General features: G+C 37.2%; 1 protein-coding gene across 1 annotated transcript; it reads right to left on the reverse strand.

Moving 5' to 3' along the window:
- Positions 1 to 5,624: 5,624 nt before the first annotated feature.
- LOC122304290 (protein CTR9 homolog) lies at positions 5,625 to 21,508 on the reverse strand. The gene is made up of 24 exons (XM_043116469.1): positions 21,206 to 21,508; positions 20,766 to 20,832; positions 20,278 to 20,472; positions 19,458 to 19,558; positions 18,453 to 18,506; positions 18,104 to 18,220; positions 17,931 to 17,994; positions 17,597 to 17,811; positions 17,205 to 17,289; positions 16,473 to 16,573; positions 16,041 to 16,133; positions 15,627 to 15,695; positions 15,408 to 15,500; positions 14,960 to 15,226; positions 12,399 to 12,479; positions 12,129 to 12,287; positions 11,834 to 11,929; positions 9,457 to 9,558; positions 9,261 to 9,368; positions 8,949 to 9,173; positions 7,746 to 8,012; positions 7,569 to 7,640; positions 6,522 to 6,836; positions 5,625 to 6,022 (listed from the first exon to the last, which is right to left on the reverse strand). Exons 1-24 carry the CDS (start codon positions 21,344 to 21,346, stop codon positions 5,840 to 5,842), a joined length of 3,270 nt encoding a protein of 1,089 aa, XP_042972403.1. The 5' UTR covers positions 21,347 to 21,508; the 3' UTR covers positions 5,625 to 5,839.
- Between the last annotated feature and the right edge of the window lie 617 nt (positions 21,509 to 22,125).

The following is a 22,125-nucleotide window of genomic DNA, read 5'->3' on the forward strand; positions in this document are numbered from 1 at the left end:
ATTGTCTTTATTGTATTGTTTTTCTAATTCACATACAAGATATGTCAACAGGCTTAGATCGGCTCACTACAACATATAAGGGTTTTTACGGCGACTAATTGTCGCCACGATTAGTCCCAAAACTGTGGGAACCAGTCTTAAGCCACAGTTTTGGACTCGCAGAACACACGCCAGAAGTTAGGCGTGACACTCGCTCAATTTCTCGCCGCAAGAATAAACGCCGAATATTTGGCCCTGACTACGGCGGATTTCGCCGCTGATATTCACCATAAGAATGCTGCCGTGTCTGCCTATCCACCCAATCGAGATAATCGCCGCAGACCCATTCGACCTAGCCGCGAGCATGTGTTCTTCGTAAGGCACAAACCCATCTCAGCCGTTATGTTCTTCGCCGAGTCCATTATGCATCTCGGCAATTTCGAATCACCAGTTAATCTTGCTACAGTTTTCCACTCGCCGCAGTAAACTCCAGGTTCGTATATGCTAAAACCCATACTCGGCGTTTTGTGAAATCGTAGAGGAAAGGATACACACCCTGTCTCGTAGAGACAACCTCTCAAATATTGGCATCTTTCTTATATATAATCTGGTTTTCAATTGGCATATTCCAAAATTGAAGCCAGTTAGGTTATTCCAACCAAAGGTTAACAAGTATCCAGTTGGAGCCATACCAGGTGATCCATTTTTTTGAGTGATGCTAAATTAATCAAATTAAAATACACACATTCTTCATAAAGAGTCTTTACTCTTATTAGTTAAAATACAGGAATTTAATGGATGCTTACAGAGCAATCTCCCTATCATTGGCTTGAAACCATTTGCACGACCATTTGGTATGCTGAAACAATAAAAAACTACACCCAAGAAAGAAACAGAAGAGGCTCTTCATCTCAACATCAGTTGCCCCATGCATCCAAGTCTTGTCCATTTGAGCCTCAATGCTATTTCGGGTATTTGAACCTTAACAAGTTAAGTTATATCATTAACCTACTATAATTTACAAAACGGTTAATTAACAAATATAAGAATAAGGCGATGGTATCAAACATATTTACCATAAATTGCCACAAAATATTTCTGAAAGTGATATAAATATATTTCTCAAATATTCACGGGAAGTATAAAATAGTATAATAGGCCACTAACTAGAGCGCATGCTAAATAGTCAAGTAAATGACTTTGTTAAAATTATAGGGAAACTGAGTATAAAAATCGAGAACAAATATTTACAGGAAGTGATTATTTTTTTGTTTATTTAAGAACCATCACTACTTCAAGTTCTGCAATTGGCCATAAAACAAAGAAAAGTGGTGATTCGTGCACCCAAAGGCAAACTGAGATAATTGGAATTGAACACATTTCAATACAGTTTTGAAGATAGAAAAAAACCACATTACCCACTAAATCTAAGCTTCAATGTGAAAAGTGTGGGTATGTCAAATGAGCAGCAAATACACAAGTCTTAGTCTGCAGTTTCACAAAGTATGGAAAAGTTAGAAGGAGAGAGCTTACCCTCAGTGGTGGTGCACTGCCATGGGTTGGTACGACGATACAGTGGATCGAGTAGCCTAATAATGCAAGGAAGAGAGAGTCCAGAGTAAGAGTAATTTGGAGAAAGCAAGAAGGAGAGAGAGAGAGAGAGAGAGAGTGAGAGAGACCAAGATCGCATTGAGGATCGCAAAGGCTACGCCAGTAGGCAACCGACTCACGGTGTCAATTGGTGGCTTAAATTTCATCGAGAAGAGATGAGCAACTGATCTGCAGGAGTGGCGGTGAATCAAAATTCGCAGGAAGGAGAAGACCAAATTCGGGCGTTTGGGGCTCAATGAAAGAAAGTTCTGATTTTTCCCTATATACCATACTTTTAACGGCAGACACAAGAAGCGGCGAAAATCTGGTGGATTTGTTGCAGCGCCTAAATAGTTATCTTGGGATGAATTTTTGCGACGATAGTATCTGGCCGCAAAAATTAGTTTACACGATAAACTAACTTACAGCAATTGGCAATTCTAAAATGACCTGTTGCGTCGCGTTAAAATCGCTGCAATAGATCTTCATTCCAGTGGCTAAGGAAACTACCTTAAATCATTCCATGTTCCTGCGATATTTTTTGCGGTGCACAGGAATTGCCACAAATGGTAAGCTTTGACCGCGCTTCCAGCAGTCCCCGTTAGTCATCAAGTTGCCAACCGAATTCCTTACACACTTGCGACGGATTGTATTTCCCCAGAATGAAAAGCGCCGCAAATGGCCATATATGTTGTAGTGGCTCACTCACACGAGCGATCGCCTCTAGCGCTTGAGAAGCGAGTAGAGATGAGACATTGTGTTCTTAGATACTTATCCAAATGGATAACTTAGTTGACACAAAGATATGTCGTTTTAGTGGGAGCTAAGATGAGGTCCAATGAGAGGACTATGCATGGGTTACCCCACAACCTATGTAGCCTGTGGTTAGCTAGATGTGAGATCCTCTTTGACGCCTTGGAGGTGAGTAAATAGAGGAACTCAGGTTAGACGCTTAAGGAGCGGTTAGACTAAGATCTGTACGGTGTTGATATAGACATATGCTTTTTGAGAAAGAGAAATCCACCGTAGCATGTGTTTCATACTACATGTGCTTATTCTACCAAATGAGTGAGTAAATGGTTTCCCTCTTTCTCACTATGTGAGTCTCTTTTTTTTTTAAGTGTCCTTTACTTTTGACTATGTCACAAGATGGAGGTTATGATGTCTGTTACTTTGGCATGTTGTCTATGGCCTTGATCAATACGGTCTAAAGAGGCATTGTTGGGAAAGCGGTTTGACCAAAGTTGAATGATATGACTGCAAAGGAAAGATTCTTCGATATCGCATCTTCGATAGTGTTTGCTGACGTCAAACTATGACACTATATACTGGTAGCAACTAAGGCTATGAACATATTGAAATGATTTAGAGATAGTCAAGCATTGTTATGAGTTTTCTGAAACTCAAGAGGGTTTTGAAAATGCTTGAACTGATGCGATCGAATGAGTCTAGGACATAACCAGACACTTTAGGGATGTTACTATGCTAGTCTTCTCTAGGAAAGATTTAGTGTATGTACTCCAACCTTTCTATAAATATGCTTGGTGGTCGCACGGCCTATTTACTTGTATAAATAAGATTGAGAACATTAGAGAAATGCTGACCTGAGGTCATGCCCACTGTATGCGAGTGGGAGATGTTAAATGGAGGGGCATCCACGTGCAGCAGACCCCTCCTTCACTCTGTCTAACGCATGGCCTTTAAGCCATGCGTTATTTGCTTATAACGCATGGCTTAAAGCCATGCGTTACTGCCATTAAATGGCAGTTTTACGCTGGCCTTTAAGGCCAGCCATGTAGGGGGGCTATAAAAGGCCCCTCTCTTTTTATTCTTGGTAATCATCTGAATTAGTAAAAAGCTCTTTCTCTTTTGTTCTTTCTTAAAATAGTATTTAGGATGTAGATTTATTAAAGCGTTATTTTAGTTTTACACTACTTAGTATGCTTTACTACTAAGTGGAAACTTTTGAGATTTGTCGATATGGAGAAACTTGTAGAGCAACTTTATAAGCTAAGTTTGAGGTACTTTTCGCCGTACTTTCTAACAGAGGGAGAGTTACAAAAACAATAAAATAAAGATTTTTTTTTTATTGAACAGTAACTATCAAATTTACTTTTTCCTTTACATATATTATAGCTCAAAGTTAAAATATTTGACTATAGATAATCCATTGTAGTGGCTTTTATCTCTAATGGTTGAAAAAATAGTTTTATTTTCACATATAAAATTTATGTATGTATCATGTATCCACATACAAAATTGCTACAAACTTCAAAAGCGACTTTTCAAGGAAAAGTTGCTATACGAGTCTTTAGAGTTTGACCTTTTCCTAAACTGGTATTGGCGGTGAAAAAAGTTGCAAAATGATCCTTGAGGTAATATCATATATCAAAATGATCCATTTTTCCAAATTTCATTCATCTATTAAAAAAAAAACAAAATTATTAACTTTGCACTTATTTGTCATGTCATGACCCATAAAAGACTGACGCGTTAAAAATGCAGAGTCAACTTGCCATAAATGGTTGATGAATACACCTGGAAACAACAACCAGGGGTGGCAATGTTACTCAAATTGCACTTTTATTTATGCATGATATTTACCCACCCACCACATACTATATATAAATAAATATATATATATATTTTTTTTTAAATTTATTCTTCTTAAATTAATTAAATTCTTCTACTCGTTATTCATGTGCCAAACATTTGGTTAAAAAAAATAATAAAAAAAAATATAGTGTATTATGATATATGGACTTATATTTAAAATTTTTCTTTACTGTGTACGTATATTCTGACCCATAATATACATATATTACTAAAATTTGTGGGAAGCTGAATAAAATAGAATCAAAAAAATTCTCTTAAGCCTAGAAAACAATGGTAAGATACATATATAAAAGAAAACACTCTCAATAATGGTTTTGTTTTTTTTTTTTTTTAATTTATTTATGTTGAAAAGTAAGGGAAGCCAAATTAGCCGTAAAACGTATTTAAATTGCTAATGCTTTGATCTTTAAAGCATTTATCGAAAACTCGCTCGAGCAAGGGTAAAGGAAGTTCTATTTGAGCCAGACACTTGTTTGCCCAAGCCCGAGCACCAAGCTTTGGGAGAAGCAAGACTTTAATAAATTGCAAACCTTTCTCTCTACTCAAACTTCTCCATTTAGGATTGCAGTAGGAAAGGGTGCCCTAAAGGAAAGAAAGTCATCGTGGAACGTTTATTTCTTATACAATACCTAACCAAATTATGGAATAACTGTTTGTGGAAGTAAATAACGTAAAACTTTGAACTCTAAAAGCTTAAAAAAATTTCTTAAATATTTTGGAGGTGACTGTTCAGCCACACCAACAAAACAGCAGGGGTGGAGAATCCTTTTTTGGGGTGTCCCAAATATGGGAGTGGTCGGATCATCCCGCTGTTTTTTAGGTGATCAAGCACCCTCAAATAGAAACAATTTCAAATAGGAACGTGTGTGTGTGTGTATATATATGTACGTACGTATGTATATATATGCATGTATATATGTATGTATTATCATCAAACAAGAGACTAGAAAAGTCCACTCCCATTGCTAGAGGAATAAAAAGGTAGTGCTGAGAGTGGTGCACTGCATTAGAGCGTGCGATAAGCTGTGATTGGGTACGCCCACCCGGGATTTAAGTGTGCCAATCACTAATATACTTCTGCCACTCCGTATAATAACCTATGGGCTCCCAAGGATAGATAACAATGACTATTTCTATATTTATTTATTTATTTATTTATTTTATTGGCACCAACTATATGGGAATAGAGTCCCGACTAATCCAGGGGATACAGAGGCCCTCAACAATAAGTTTCCTGCAAATGCACCTCGGTTAATTTGAAGGGAAAATCCCTCAATCTGATAGCCTCTAGAAATTGTTTGTGCACCCAACGAGATTTGACCCTTAGACCTGGGGGAAGAATGCCTTCAAATCCAAGGTCTTTACCACTTGAGCCAACCCCTAGGCTTTCCAGTACTATTGAGTTAAAAATCATCAAGCGATCACCAAGGAGAGAAATATGTCATATGAACATTCGAACATTGATCTACTTTTGAATGAAGAAAATGTATATGGAATCATGAGAAATATGTTACAACTTTGTGGAGCACAAACAGCAAATGAAGAATATACAATGTAGTGATCCCCCGAGTAAAATGTTTCATGACTGAAGAGACAGATTGCATTTGTCAATCTACACGTCAGTTTTCTTACCGACCACAAGTATAGAAGTGTCTCAATCTTCGTCCTCAGCAGCAGCATTTCCATTTGGCTTATGACCATCTTCTCTGACTTCTTCATCACTCTCCTGCAGTTCTGGTGAATTCTCTCTGGAAAACGGCTGCCTCTCCAGTGGCTCATCATCATCAGATTCTGACCATGCCTGCTTCCGTCGACCTGTGTTTGTTGAAGGTACAGCCTTCAACAAGATAACATTATTAAATGAAAAAAGTATCAGTTAGTAGAGAGGCTAAAGAAATGTTAAAAAGAAAACATAGTAATTTAGACCCCCAGGGGAGGGGGTGGGGATACCGTTGCTTGTGGAAAACGTGCAATTATGATAATCTTATGATATGGTATTAAATCAATACTCATTATAAGAAAAGCAACAGGACAACAGGCTACAAATGTAGGATATAGGATACCACTAACAAGTAAACCTATCTGACAGATGGATGGGAAGGCATCATTACCTATGTATAATATCATAATCATAACTAATAAATCAACTTCCAACAAGTATTACACAGAACAATGCATTAATAAAAAATACTAAACGTCGGGTCTCAAAGTTTCCAGCCATTATCTATCTCATGACAGGAGTGATAGATATTGGAAAAGTTAAGAATCACAGCTGAGATACCAATTGTTTCTCAAGTCAGAATACAGAGTCAGAAACAGAAACGTAAAATTGTTACCTCATCTTCAGCATCAGAATCTTCAAGCCCAGCAGCTGCAAGAGGATCGTGAGCATTCTCTTCAGCATCATCCTGATCATTTTGGCTAGCAAGATCCCTATAATTCAAGTTGGCATCTTCATCTTCCGGATCTTCCTGGTCATCCATCATCTCAGCTTCTACCTCTTCTGTCTCATATCGTGACTTTGAGCTCTTGTCCTTCTTTCTTCTCTTTCCACCTTTTCTCCTCCTCTTCTCACCATTCCCACCTTCCTCATCATCAATCTCTGACCTTTCCCTCCGCTTAGAAGCAGGTGTGCTGCTCTTCCATTGTTCCTGATAATGCAAAGAATATGCAAAAGACAGTAAAAATTGAGGATGTTTTATTATCACTTAATAAGTGACCACTGACCAGCTAATAACTGAAAGGAGACCATGTAAACATCCACAAACATTGTGTTGCTCCCCATTCAATTCGTGAGGCAGATGAACTACAAGTGTTGGGAGGTCACAGATTAACAGCCCATTTGATGTTGGCATGATCATGACTAACCAATTTGTGGCAACTCCATCTGAGATTCTGAGGTGCACTACAAATCTGGAACCACAAAAGTGGCGACCTCAAAACTCAGCAGAGTTTAGAACCGTGCTTATTTGATATGTAACCTTGAGTGGTATAGCTTTTCCTTTACATTTTATACATGCTTGCAAGTTTTATCTGTTCCTATAACTTAAAACAAACAAACTGAGAAGTGTTCGGAATGTATTGAACTACAAACAAAAAGGCACCAAATAAAGCCTATCCAGACTCTTACACTTGGGGCAACTGATCGTACCCATAAAGCAGATCAAAAGATAGGCAGATATAGCATGTTTCACCGACATTCCTTTTCATGAGAACCAGCTCCTTTCTTCACTTTGATTACAACATAATTTGTAATAGACTTTAGTGAGAGCATAAATCTCAGACATGCATTCTTACTAATTGGATTAAAAAAAAAAAACTAATTCAGGGTCTACCAATGAAGACAGTTCTTTTATTAGTAAGACATGGTTGGCAATCCTTACCTTTATACGCTGAAAATGTTCCTCCTGTAGCCTGACCCGCTTTAGCTCATCCTCTTGCTTTCTCCTCTCCAACTATTTTCACACATATAAAGTATCAGAGAATTATGATATACAGGATTAAAAGAAATATATCCATGTACAACAGATATGAATGTTCAGTGTGTAAAGCAGGGAGACCTGGAATTTTCTTTGTTCTTCAGCCTTACGACGGGCTTCTTCAGCCAATGCAACCTGCCGAGCAACTTCTTGTCTCTGCCGGATCTGCTGCTCTTCACGCATAGCTGCTTCAAGGTGAGGTTTGGCTGCATCCAGTACATTCTTGCAATACTCAACATGGGTATCAATTTTCTTCTCATCAAACCCATGAAAGTGGAGGTTGGAAGCAGCAGACAGGTGACTAAACAGACGAACAGCATTTTCTAGTTCTGCAATTGTTGAGCGTACCTAATCGAAGTCAAACAAATAAGCAATATTACAGTCAACAGAGAAGAAAATAATACATTCAGAGTACTAAATCCTTTCCGAAAAGTTCAATATACTCAATGCTACTTCTAGCATAAGGAAGTGCAATATAAACAAAGAATAATTAATCTTGTTGCCAACTATTTATGCAGTCTTTAACTCCAAAATGTCTCAATAAAAAGAAAAATATTAGCAAAACAAGACTTCACACATTTAATGCCGACCTAAATGAAAAATAGGACCCCATTAACACAAGCAACTGCAGCTACAGCAAGCTGATGAAACGAGCATAACTCTCTTCCAGGGCAATAGCTACATAAGCTACATCAACTGCAACGACATCACACATTTAATCACCGACCTCCATTTGCAGAGGTGACAGGTGAGGTTATGGATTAAGTCCCCTGGGATGTGTTCATTGTTAATTAGGGAGGAGGAATTTCCAATTTACTGTTTGTCTTAGTTATATGCTTCTGTTATATCATATGCCATTGCCCAAAATGCCTTCATATCAAATCCTTTAATTTTATGCTCCGCTCCACTCATCTTTCTAAGCATGTCCATTTATGCTACACTTTTTCCCAACCGTCAGTTTCCTGCAAACTGTGACCTCATATTGGCACTAAATGTTCTGATCATCAGATTGGTGTATGTCAAGCACACAACGTTCCAGAGCCCCTTCCTCACTTTAGCAGTTTAATCCATCCTACTATGAACGTATGGGCAATATTTTCACTATCGGGTAATGTATGAGCAGTGTTGTCATCCTCACAAAAAAACATTCAATATGTTTGAACAACTCACAAAAGGTTGAACAATTTTCATAGGGAATAGTGACCATACAACTAAATAAAGGAAAAATCATCCAACAAAAATTAAATGTCACAAAAACTTGGACAAAGAATTTTCTCAAATAACCTCATCAGCAGTCTTCTTTTCCTTCTGTAGTGTTGATGCTGAGAACTTCTGCATTGTAACACCAGCATCAAACCTAAGTGTGTAATTTGAAGGTGCAAGGTGGATGGCTCTCAGTAAAGTTTTTTTGCAGTCTTGCCACTGTTCAGCTTCATAATGAGTACGAGCTAAATAGAGGAGAATTTGGGAGTCTGTGTTATAGTAAAACTTCCGCAAGCAATTTTGATACTGCAAGATAATAATGATCATGAACACATGCAGGCAGTAACGAAAAGAAATTTGAAGGGAGGATACAGTAAAATGAGATCAACTTACCATTTTCACAGCCAACGCAAAATTTCCTTGAGCAAAATAAACATGGGCCAAATTTATCCAAACATCTGGCATCTGGACAAATATGTTTCCACTTGCAGCTTCTTGAACCTACAATAATCTCAAAGTGAACCTTCTACCAAGTTTGAATTCTTATATTATACATGTCCCAAAAAATGAGGCAACTTATTCAGCTTACCTGAGCGAAAATATCTTTAGAAACATCAAAGTGGCCTTTTTCTGCCAAGACCACTCCAGCACCATTGGCAGCATACAGATTAGCAGGATGCTGAAGCAGAACCTATATATATTGATATGGAAAAGTACATCTCAAACATCAGACTTCTCTGTTCATGACGGCAAAGCATTACCAAAATACAAAAAGCAAGAGAAGGGGTGGAAATGGAACCCATATGAGCACAATCAAATCAGAGGATGAACTCTAAAAAAAGAAAGCTGAAGTATTGATTTCAACATATATTTAGAGAAGCTAATATGAAGGCAGATTTCTTGGCAAAACAGGGGACTCAAGGTACAGTTTCAGATTTTATTGGGTCAGATTCATTGCAAGGACGTATTCGGGGATTAATTCGAATGGACAAATTGGGTATTCCTTATATTCGACAATGATGTATTTATTTTATGGCTTAAAAAAAGGGTGTTGGGTTGTAACCACGGTTTCCCTCCACCACAAGTGAGGAATTTTTTACTGAAGTGCCGGAGGTGCCACCCTCCATTTGGCCAAAAAAAAAAAATGTATACAAGTCAAACAAATAAACTTGTTTAGAATGTTCATAACAGAGAAACTCATTGTTTTTCTGTTCACCCTTATATTAAGGTTCTTACTTTCTTTATTCTTTTTTGTCCCATGCTTGATATCAACTTTTCTATGTCCCTCTCTTCATTTTTTTTATGATGAGGTGTCTCAGAAACTCAAGACTGAATGCAGACTAATGCAAATAAGTTGTTTAGAAGCCGGTATCAAAGAAACTCATTGTTTTGCAGTTTACCCTTTACTAAGGTTCTTTACTTACTTTCTTTTTTCTTTTCTTTTTTTCCATGCTTACCATCAACTCCTCTATCTCCCCCATCTTCATTTTTATGACAAGAAATCTCGAAGACCATGTAAATGCAACATGTCTTTTACCCAATTAACTTGTACTGCACCCACATCAAACAGATTAGGTAAATCATTGGTTTTTCACTGAAGGGACATGGTTTTTCAATTTACCTGCAAGAATGAAACTAGAGGTACCTTGGATCTAATAGGAGGACCACCATTGTCGTACCTGTTCCACAAAGCCTTCAGTTTTTAACTACATATTCTCAAACTTAAAGTAACTCCTCCCTTCTTGTATACCCCCACAATCCAACAAAATAGGGAATGGTCAGAACATAGGTGAGGCATTCTTTTTTGACATATTTCTAGGTAACGTATTTCCCACTCCAGGGAGACTAAGAATCAATCCAATCTAGAACACGTCTGGTTATTGGACTATGAAAATGTGCCACCCATAAGAGGAATGTCCACCAATCCCAACTCAAAAATACAATCCCAAAAACTCGAAATTGCTGTCTGCAACCTGCTATCTCCCAATCTTTCACTTGGGAATTTGATAACATTAAAGTCCCCTCCTATACACCAGGGAATGTCCCACCAGCTATGCAACCCGGCTAGCTCTTCCCATAAAAAATGTGTACTGCTGTCCTAGGTCGGTCTATATATTCCAGCAAAAGCCCATCTAAAACGATCCTCCACATTCTAAAAAGAACAAGCCACTGTGTATTCCCCGATATAAACAGTAGCTTGTTTAAGTTTCTGTTTATGAGTGTACAATGGTATGTTGTTTAAGTTTATTTGTAAGGTTTGCTTAAGCTGTTTCAGTCTATGGAATTCTTGAATCTTTGTACTACGGTAGGAACGATATGCAGCAAGAGGATGTTATACAACAAGCGATGAGCAAGACAATAAGCACTAACAACAATTTAGTTATACAATCTCAGAAGTAAAATATTCTTTGGTGATGCCTATGCATGTGGTGGACTTCTTGGCTTGTTGTCAAGGTATTGAGGGGAATAGAGTCAGTGCAGCAGTGTGGAGGTTCATCCCCTTGTGTTTATTTTGGTGCCTATGGTTGGAGAGAAATGGAAGGTGTTTTGAAGAGTGTGAATGCTCTATGGGGGAACTTAGGGAGTTTTTCTATGGCACTTTAAGTTTTTGGGTGAAGAATCTTGTAAGGGATGGGAACTGTTGTAATGGTCTGTTTTAGTCGTGTTCTGTTTTAGTAGTGTTCTGTTATAGCTTTTATTTAGGTGTATTCTCTTGTATACTCCCTGTGTACTTGGGCTATGCCTATTTACTTGGAATAAAATTCTCTTATTAACTATCAAAAAAAAAAAATTTAATGGAATTTCCCAAACCACATAGTCCACCCACATAGAAAAGCTGTAAAGCAAAAGAAATTATAGAATTGAGAAAACAAAGTAGTGCAAAGAGTGGCAATGCAAGGGAAGGAATTGATAAAGCATCATAGAGGCAGCAATCAGACCAAAAAAGACAAATCAGAAAACCATACCCGCGTGTAGAGTTCCTTCGCTTTTTCCAAATGGGTAGCTTCCAACTTGGGATTTCTTTTCTCATTTCGAATTGCGGCAAAGTAATTCCAATTTCCCTTTCAAATGTGAAGCAAGCATATGGGATGAAAATGGGAATGACTGATCAAAAGGATAATGTATGCGACAAGAACAGGAAAAGAAACACTTAGAATAATCACATGCAGTTCCTTATCACAAGATGCATAAGCGGGTAAAAAGAAGTTTCTGGGAATGCATTTTGACAATAAAAGCATGCACAGTGAACAATATACACACCAGAGAAAGAGTAGCATAGGAATCCTTCCCATCAGTTGCATCACTAGCAGCCCGGAAGGTTTCTTTTGCCTTAACCCAGTCATCATTTTTCAACTCCAACTCACCAAGCATAGATAATGCGTTGGGGCACTTATCATTCACCTTCAGAGCATCATGAACCTATGATAAAGGCAATATTAATAAAAATATATAAATATGATACATAAAAGATAATAATAAGTAATAAACAGAACCAAGTGATGTTGTAGGGGGTAATAACAAGTTACCAACCAGTTCAATGCTTAGTTGAACATTGTTTCTCGCTTTTGCAATGGCAGCAAGTCTCAAATATGCATCTACATAGTCTGGATACTGCAATGAACAAACAAAAGGAATCAAGAAAAACCCACAAAAATATCCCCAGACAAGGTCGGTTGAAAGCCATTTAACATAAAAAAATAGGAGTTAAGTAAAACTACCAAAACATACAAGGACAAGATTCTAAAACAGCAGAAAAATATTACAGGAAGTATTTGTTTTTCCTAACATTTCATTAAATTGAAGAGAACTAAAAAGAATGGGGGTCCTCGAAAGATATCCCAATACAACAAATACAATGCATGGAAATAAAACTAAAAATAGGCAGTGGAACCAAAAATTTGGTCAGGACCCATGTTCTTGGTGAAGCCAAGGAAAGGAATGCCTTAAAAGGCAAGTTTTGATGTAATCCCTCCACGGGATTGTGAAACTACGACTGACGACTGAAAGCCACAGTGGGCAATAATGCATTGGACTTGACTACTTGGGAGCATCTGGTGAAGTTTTCTACACTCTCATTCTCCATATCCTTGGAAAGAGAAACATCGATAGTATGCTTTAGACAAAAGAGAAAACAGAGGACCATCCCTCAAAAAGAGAAATCAAAACCTTATAAGTGCCCCCAAAATGAGGGGGTGCTGGGCCACACGTGCATGTCAAATCTCTGATCCGGTGATGTATTATCGTGGATCAGTGGTCTTCTATACCAGAGAGGGGTGGTGCATGGTGGCTTTAGATAGGTGGATGGCAGCAGTCTAAGATTTTAGTTCCACTCAAAAGGAAGAGGAAAATGGAGAAAAAGAGAAAAAAGGGAAGAGAGGCGATAAATGAGCTAGGGATGAACTAGTTGATTTTGTAACAAAAATAGGCCAAAATAGGTTCGGAAACCAGTGCTTGGGGCTGGGGCATGGTGGCCAAGCGCCGGTAGGATTGACCATCTGATGGTTGGTGGGGCTGGATCGGGGTGCAACAATTCTAGGGGTGAGGGGCATGTGGTGGTTTAATGGATGGAAAGGGGCTTTCAGATGGGAGATAAATAAAAAAACTGGGCAGACGCTGAAGCGCTTACAGGAACTATTTGAAAGCCGTAAAACATCAAACAAAATGGGCAGTTTCTTTTTGGTTTAGGCATATACTGTAGAAAAAAAAAGGTTATCCCAATAATATTCTTCTAAAGTCAGCTCTACTTTGCTCTTACTCGTGGAACATTCTTTTTAATAGAAATATTCATGATTGGGAACTACAAGCTGTGTCTGATTTCCTCAGGTTGCTCTATTCCATGGGAAATAATATGGCTCAAGAAGATAGGTTGCAATGGAAGGCCAATGGTAGTAAAAAATGTACAGTCAGGACCTACTACAAGATTTTGTCAATCCATGGCCATGTTTCATTTCCATGGAAGAGGATTTGGAGATCACGGGTGCCTACTAAGGTTGCCTTTTTCATATGGACTGCTGCTCTTAGGAAGATCTTAACTACAGAAAATCTGAGGAAGAGGGGAATCATAGTGATGGAATGGCGCTACCTGTGTAAAAAACAGGGAGAATCCGTAGATCACTTACTATTGCATTGTGAGGTCACAAGGGGGCTATGGAATGAGATCTTTAGAAGAATGGATATTGCTTGGGTAATGCCTTCACGGGTGGTGGATTTATTGGCCTGTTGGAAGGAGCTTCAAGGCTGTCCTCAAGTGGCGGCAGTGTGGAAGATGATCCCGTTGTGTATCATGTGGTGTACATGGTTGGAGAGGAATGAGAGATGCTTTGAAGATAGGGAATGCACAATGGAGGAGCTTCAGAATTTATTTATGCGCACTTTAATGCTGTGGTTTTCAGCCATTGTACTTGATGGAAACAATGTCCATGATTTTCTTTCTTTAAGCTAGAATGTAATTAGGTGTTTCTTTTGTATACTTCCTGTGTACACAGGCTATGCCTACTTCATTCGTATGAATAAAATTCTCCTATTACTTATCAAAAAAAAAAACTTTGCTCTTACTCTATAGTTATCGTCAGGGTACATTCAGCAAAACATAGCTCATGACAGCACCATTTGAAAGGTAATGATTCAGTCCAAGTCAGTAAGAACACACACACATTGAAAACGGCCAAGAATTGAGGATATGGAGGAAAAGATGCCTCCTAGAAAAAAGCAGAATGGTGAGCGATACACATTGATTCAACAACATATATAAGGGCCTAGTTGAGTGTACTCAAATCAATTTTAAGTCCCTTGGGGAAGGAAAACAGAAACACCCACTAAATACATACTGAAAATTTTAAATGAGTGTACCGTTAAAAATCTCTCAAAATCAATACAGCAACTATATATCCTTTTTTCTTGATAAGTAATACGGTAACTATATTTAAATGCGCAATCATGCAGATGCCTCATATAATTCACTAAAAGTTACATAAAAGGTTCCAAGAACAAATAATCAAAATTCATACCATTCTTGTCCCCTAAGTGGCATTTATGTATAACACAGAAATTGGGATTTAAGAATGCAAGCACACACAGAAACACACCACTACCTTAAATAAGATTAGACGGTACAAGATACTTGCAGTTTCGGGGTTATGCAACTGCTCTTGTAATCTGGCAAGATTAAATAGCGTCGTGACTTTATTCCAAGGCAGTTTCACTTGGCGACCAGAATCCTGAAGTTGTTGAAAAAACTGCACGTCCTTGTATTGAAGGATAGATTCACTAGCAGCAATCTCTTGGAAGTTCTCTCTGCCCTCAATGAAAGCAAGCCAAATTCCATCACCTAGGCCCTCCTTAAAGGTTTGTTCAGCAAACTAGAAAATAAGAAGACATAAAAGTTATTTTCTGGTTGCACCAACGATTTACTATCCATGGAAAAAAAAAGTATAAACCTGCATAATAACAATGAAAGTGCAAATCTCAAATAGCTATATAAAGATTCTTCCACAGGATCAATTGCAACTAATCATCTAATCCTTTGAGAATTGAACAAACCTCAAACTCTCCCCTCTCAAAATGAAGAACTCCAATATTGTTGAGCAATTCAATTGGTACTTCTTGGCCTCCCTTCTTCAAAAGACCACGTGCCTGTAACATTAGTTTAAGTCTAGATTATCCAGGAAAAGTTGGAGAACTTAATGAGATACAGTGCTCCCTTAAATATAAAAATAACACTTGCTATACACAACAGAGTAGCAAAAAGGAAGCCCTTACTGTTTTGAAGGCATCCAGAGCCGCTCCAGAATCAGATGAAATTAACAATTCTCCCAGCTCAAGAAATGCCTATATTATACTTACATATATTAGGATGTGAAAATAGAATGTAACCAGCTGAGTTAACTTTGGTTATTGCTTCTTGAAAGCGTGCAACTTGTAAGATCTAGTAACTTCGTTAAACAAAAAAAAAAAAAAAAAAAAGAGCAAATGAAGAACATATATATACAATCTGACATAAAAGATTTTAACTGTTTTGCATTCCACAAGTATGCATTATTGCATATAATTATAGCCAAAGAAACAAATTCACCTCATACGTTCTTCAAGCAAATAGGGCTGACAAACCAGGTCCTTAGAAGGGATACTTGTTCTATAACACATCTAAAAACAATAGATAACATGATCGATTACCTGCGAATCGCGTGGGTCAATTTTAGTAGCCTTCCTCATAAATTCCTGGCCTTTCTCAGTCTGGCCAAGCTGAACATATATGTGTCCAAGAGCCTAATGCAAAAGCGACATCACTTCAAGATTAGTCATATGAACAAAATTGAACCAAAACAGATTTCTGATTGCTTTAGACCTAATATTTAGATCTCAAAGGATCATCAGAGAAGTTTGCAGCAAAAACATTAGTTTTCTTCCAATCTTCTTGCTTGGTATATATATTCTTGTATAATAAGGTGGTGGCACTGGCAGCTGGTGATCACAAGTTTGCCCAAAGGGAAGTTTCAATGACAGGAAGAAAAGAAAAATGTTTTCGTGCAAATTATACTCACAAAATAAATAGAGCCTAAAATCATGAAACAACAATACCAATATGCTTTTATTTAACTCACTCACTTTCAGTGTCTCACAATTATCAGGGTAAACCTCCAAGACCTTTTCAAAGTTTGACTGTGCACTTTTAAAATCTCTAAACTTCAATTGAACTTGTCCCAAACCTGTCATCAAATTTCCAACATAATAGAAAAATGAACAACAGGCGATAGATGAAAAGAAAATAAATATGAAGCAAGGTTATAATAATTCGGCAAAGATTGCTTCCACTTGGGCACTTGTATTCAAATTCCAATTAGTTGGAATTAAGACTTGGTTCCATTGGACGATTGTAATAGACTTTAATGGCATGAACGTACATGATTTCCTTGTATCTTTAGACAACCATGCATAGGTGTTGCTCTTGTGTATCTCCTGTGTCCTTGGCTTCGCCCTTTTTTTAAGAAAATTCGTATTTACCAATCAAAAAAGAATTAAGACTTTTTTGGCTTGACCTGTCTTGAGGAACAATGCAACTTGAAACATGCTTAATTTTGTTCAAAGAGAACTTATTTTTCCACTCAACCCTGCCCCAGAGCATATTGTATACACCTTTTCTGTGATCATGCTATTACTCAAAACTTTGATCTATGTCATGTTTGGTTTTCCCTTCCCCTTTCTACTCTAACGCAAATACATAGGAATTGTGCTAAATATGGGTGATTAAAATACATGATGATGTCACACCAACATATAAGAAAATGCTTATAAACAACTTGAAAGAATATGATATGAAAATGGCATACAGTGACTGACCATAATAAGGAAAAATAAATTCGTAGGGTGAATTGATCTCCTTGGCAGAAGCCATGTAGTACAGCCCAGCTTTTTCATAGTCCCCCTACAGTTAAGACCCAGAATATCAGTAGCCAGAAAGACCATAGAAGACAATAAAATATGCTTGATTAATCATAATATTTAACTTCAGACCACTTCCTAACAACTGGAGAGAGGAATGAAAATCAACGGGATAATTTTTAAGTCACCAGATGAGCAAAAGCCAAAGTGATTTTTAATACATGGTGGATAAGCTAGTAAAATACAGAAAGGAGATCTACCCACTTGAACAGGAAGAGCAGTTGGCTTTATTACCCTTTAGTAAGTAAAGGGAAAAATGAGGTTAACAGATAAAGGATTTTGTTCCCAACCTTGCTATGGTAAGAACGTGCTAAATTGTAGTAAGAATGTGACTTCGTCGGTCCATGATTTGTAACAGCAAGTGCAGTTTCTGTTAGTTGCTCAACTAAAAAATGTTGACCAGTGAAGAAGAAGTGATTTGCTAGATAATTCAGTGCCATTGCAAAGTAGGGGTATATCTCAAAAGCTCTCTGCATTTTTTGCATTCCCTTCCTAATTCCAGCAGCTGCGAAGATGTTACAGAGCAATAGATAAGTTGCTTAAATTGAGAAATTAGCATGGACAGCTAAAAAATGGCCAGACGATGTTTATCAGAAGGAAAACAATATTGAGGACATAGCATACCTTCATTTGTATGCAAATCCATAATTGCAAGTGCAACAAGAGCCTCAACATTTTCAGGATCTAACTGCATGAATGCAATTGTGAAACACATGTACCACAGGATTAGTGACTCGCAGCACGTTCAGTAGATTTTTATGCAATCAATTCATTTTTATTCCATAGAGAATACTTACCTGTAAAACCCTCTCAAATGCCTGCCGAGCTTTATCGAATTGACCTAATTTGTAGCGACAGAGACCTATGCCAAGTCTTACAGCTGCGGGACAATCGGGATGCACTTGCAAGGCCCTCTTAAGAGAGCTCAAATGTTACAATCCAAAAGCACCATCAAAATCATGAGCATAGCCGAGAACATATCTCCAAATACCAATCATATTATGTCATGTACAGGGCTATTGATGACTACTGTCAATTTATGGTATTTATCTTTGTTTCATGTATGGATGTCGGCCAGTGTGAGTGCATACAAATGTATGTATTAATGCAAGTAATAAAACCAAATGTAAGACAAAAATAACAAACCTTGTACAACTCCAAAGACTCACTGTAGCGTCCACGATTGAACTCAACACATGCCTGCAAATACCCAAACCACATTATGTAACGATCCAGAGAAAACACTAGATACACATCTATGCTATAACCTCAAAAGGTCTAGTCAATTTGAAGCTTCCCCAGACTTACTTATAAAGCCCAGTTTCACCTAGTATGTAGCCAATGTGGAACTCAGTACTTATTGCAACCTTTATACCCTACCCACTCTACATGCTGTATTCATATTCCCAATGTGGGGCCGAGGTTTTACACAAGATTTACAAAGGCAGATTTTATTTATTTATTTATTTATTTTTGATAGGTAAACAACAAAGGCAGATTTTGTGCGCTAACATATGAAGCTATGCCCAAATTTGGTCTTTCTAGGCTGACCTGGTCTTTCATTGTAAATATTTGTTGAAGAACCTCCAAGCTGTTATTTTAAATTTAACATGATGTGCACTGTTCACCCCAAACCCTGCGGGGTGACACTCCCCAACCCCAGTGTTCTTGTATCAGTGTCTACCTCATCTTTCTTGCTAGTGACAGTCCCATACAAATAGCACATGAACCCCGGACATATGTATGGTATATGTCATGCTATAACCAACTCAAGTAGGGTTAAATTGTTAGCCTGTAATTGAAATCCCCTCAAATAATAATTCAAGAGATAAAAAATTCTGAGACAAAAATAGTGAGAATGATTTTGCTTGAACAGCCACAAGTAATAAGTTTTAGAATTTTTTGAGCAAAATCATCATCTAAACTACATAACATGCCTATTTAGGAAAGAGGGTTTCAATGCATGGAAAAGTATTTTCAAGATGACCAACTATTATTCACTAGTGAACCATAGCATTACAAAATTTACAATAGAGAGTGGAGCAGATTTTTGAAAAATATCAATCATATGTTCATTTGGGTAATGTTTCCACCCTCATATAAGTAAGGGACAGCACAATTACTTTTTCTATGAAGAACATTCAATATTACCTGACCCAAAAGAGCTGGAACATTATCACGATCTCCATCTAATACAATCTTAAAAGCAGCGGATGCCTGTTCTACATCACCCTTAGCCAGTAAAAGCTGACCTGTAAGCAGCATATGCATCAAATTTTTTATTATTTCAGCAGCGACTTATCTAAAATATGGCTCACACTTTCAGTGATAAACAAGATATTCCCAGATATCACATTTTACATACTACTTATAAACAAAAATCACATTTTACAAACTAAGACCTTAAGAAACTCATTCAAGAATGGTATAAGCACCAAGTAATTTGCCAGTGAATTCTATACCCAAAACCAGCATCTTCCAGAACCTAAAGTTCAAAAACAAAGTAGCACATTTTTTTAGGATCTCTTACAGATTAAGGTAAGTCTACAAAGGAATTATTACGATTTAACAGTTCAAATACACCATGACACCATGATTACAGTCTTTTTTCTTTCTTTCTTTTTCTTTTCTCTCTCTCTCTTTTTTTTTTTTTTTTCGATAGGTAATATGATCACAGTCTATTTGTGAAGCATGAATTTAAATAGAGACCAAAAGTCAGTGCCAGTGGATAAGAGTAAACAAGGCTAAAGCATTCAAACAATAGGATTCCTACCAAGTAAAATAAAAAGGATAGGACCATCCAATGAGCCAATCCATTTTAAAGGTCAATACTTCACCAGCCAACAGTTTTACTAAAGTGCACATGAAGAAAAACGTCCAAGATTACGATCATGTCTACAAGTGTAAAATGGCCAGCCAATTGAATCATTCCTTAGATATTCATCAATGGAGAGAAGTTCCAAACATTCACCTTTTCCAACCCAAGTAGACGGCTCATGCATGTCAATTCTAGATGCTTTGTTATAGTATTGAGTAGCCAAAATGAAATGTTCCTCCTTTTCTCTTTGTTTTGTCTCAATTTTCCCGAGGTAACTATAATAAGCCCCCAAAGCATTCAAGATGGCAATCCTCTCATATCTAACATCGGAATAATACTCATCAATTTCTGCAAAACAAAAAAAAAAAGGAAATAAAGTACATCATAAACCCAATCAAGTGATGTACATACAAATATCAGCTAGTATTATTATCTTATTTCTTCAGAGAAAATTTAAAGCTAACAGCAGCCAAGCGAATTGTTTTCTTGCACCATCATACCACCAGTTAGCCAGTGCAGAGTCTCCACATTACTCGTGCAAAACCCTTATCTTATGAGACAGCTAGAAGATTAATTTAAACAAAACATCAAAAAGAAAAAAAAAAGATATATAAAATATAATAATAGAAAAAAGAAACTACCAGGGCCTGAACCTTCCTCCAATATTTGCCGGAACTGCTCAACTTTTCCTTGTTTGAAGTACTCCCTCTGCAACATAGCATTAGATATTGAACTTCACAAGCACGAAATAAAGCTAGAACAAAAATATCTACGGGTCTGTGTCTCTGTGTAATTCTACACATAGGCAATATTAAAAAATTACTGGGTCAGCCTCTCTAGTCAGTTATTTATACTTGCATTACAAATTGGTCATTTAAAATTCCACTATAAAGGTGATTCTAATCAGAGCACGAGCATCAACAATCTCGTGCACTAAGTAACCTCAAATGTTCATGCTGATCAAACTATGGAGCTAATTCTGGAGAACTGTACCATAACCTGGGCTATGAACCTACAAGTTCGTCGATGTTGAGAAAAAACGGAAAATAAAGGAAAAGAGAATTCAAAAAACAGAACGTACGGCGATGATAAGCCAGAGATCGAGAGGGGCTTGCTCGGCCTTGAGGATGTCGAGGATATCGGCGGCGTCCCGGGGAAGCTGATCGAGAGCAACCCTCACCTCCTCCTCCGAGTTCTGCACTGGTATATACAGGCACGCCATTGGTTTCCAATACCTCGGACTGGAACTATTCGGGAGATGAAAAAAGCCAGACCTGAAGGGGAGCACGGCAATAAATCACGGTGAAGAACAGGTAAAATGACTGTTTGGCCCACGCAGGAAACCCGATCAAAACAGCCTCTGCTGCCTTGGGGGGATTTCGTTTCCTTTCGTGTGAAATAATTTCAATGGTTTAAAAAACACAGAATAAATTTATAAATTAATATAATTTTGTACAATATATTAAATTTATCTTATAATAAAAATAATTAAACCATTTATCAATATTGTTGATCATAAATTTGATAAAGAATATTTAGTAATTGTAAATTTTATCCCAAAAGATGTAAGGCTCTTTTATTAATTATTTCCATTAATTCCCTCGATACTAAGTTTTTTATTATTTTATTATTACTTTTCACATATTTTTTATTATTTTATATTACTATTAAATATTTTATTATTAATTTTTTATTATTTTTTCTCGACCATTTACAAAATATCTAAGATCACCTCGCTACTTAAATATAAGTTAAGTCATGTATACATGTATCCCTATGACGATCACTTGAAATGAATAAAACATAGCATACAATTTCAAAATATGTGATTAGTGTTGATGCATCTTTCAATCACGGAGGCCAAGTCATGTAAACATGTATTCCTGGGATGACCATAAGAAAGGAATAAAACATAGTATTCAATTCCAAAAACATGATTGGCGTTGATGCATTTTTTTAGTCATGAAGGCCACTTGTATGGTCAAATGATTCTCTCCTCTC

The sequence above is a fragment of the Carya illinoinensis genome, chromosome 3 (assembly GCF_018687715.1).
Source record: "Carya illinoinensis cultivar Pawnee chromosome 3, C.illinoinensisPawnee_v1, whole genome shotgun sequence".
NCBI classification, from domain to species: Eukaryota; Viridiplantae; Streptophyta; class Magnoliopsida; order Fagales; family Juglandaceae; genus Carya; species Carya illinoinensis.

Excerpts from the sequence above, each read along its gene's own strand:
- LOC122304290 (XM_043116469.1), bottom strand. The coding sequence starts at position 21,346 with ATGGCGTGCCTGTATATACCAGTGCAGAACTCGGAGGAGGAGGTGAGG. Across the intron at positions 19,559-20,277 it reads GTCTACTTGGGTTGGAAAAG|GTCAGCTTTTACTGGCTAAG; the intron begins GTGAATGTTTGG and ends TGCTGCTTACAG. Across the intron at positions 9,174-9,260 it reads TTGCGTTGGCTGTGAAAATG|TATCAAAATTGCTTGCGGAA; the intron begins GTAAGTTGATCT and ends ATTATCTTGCAG.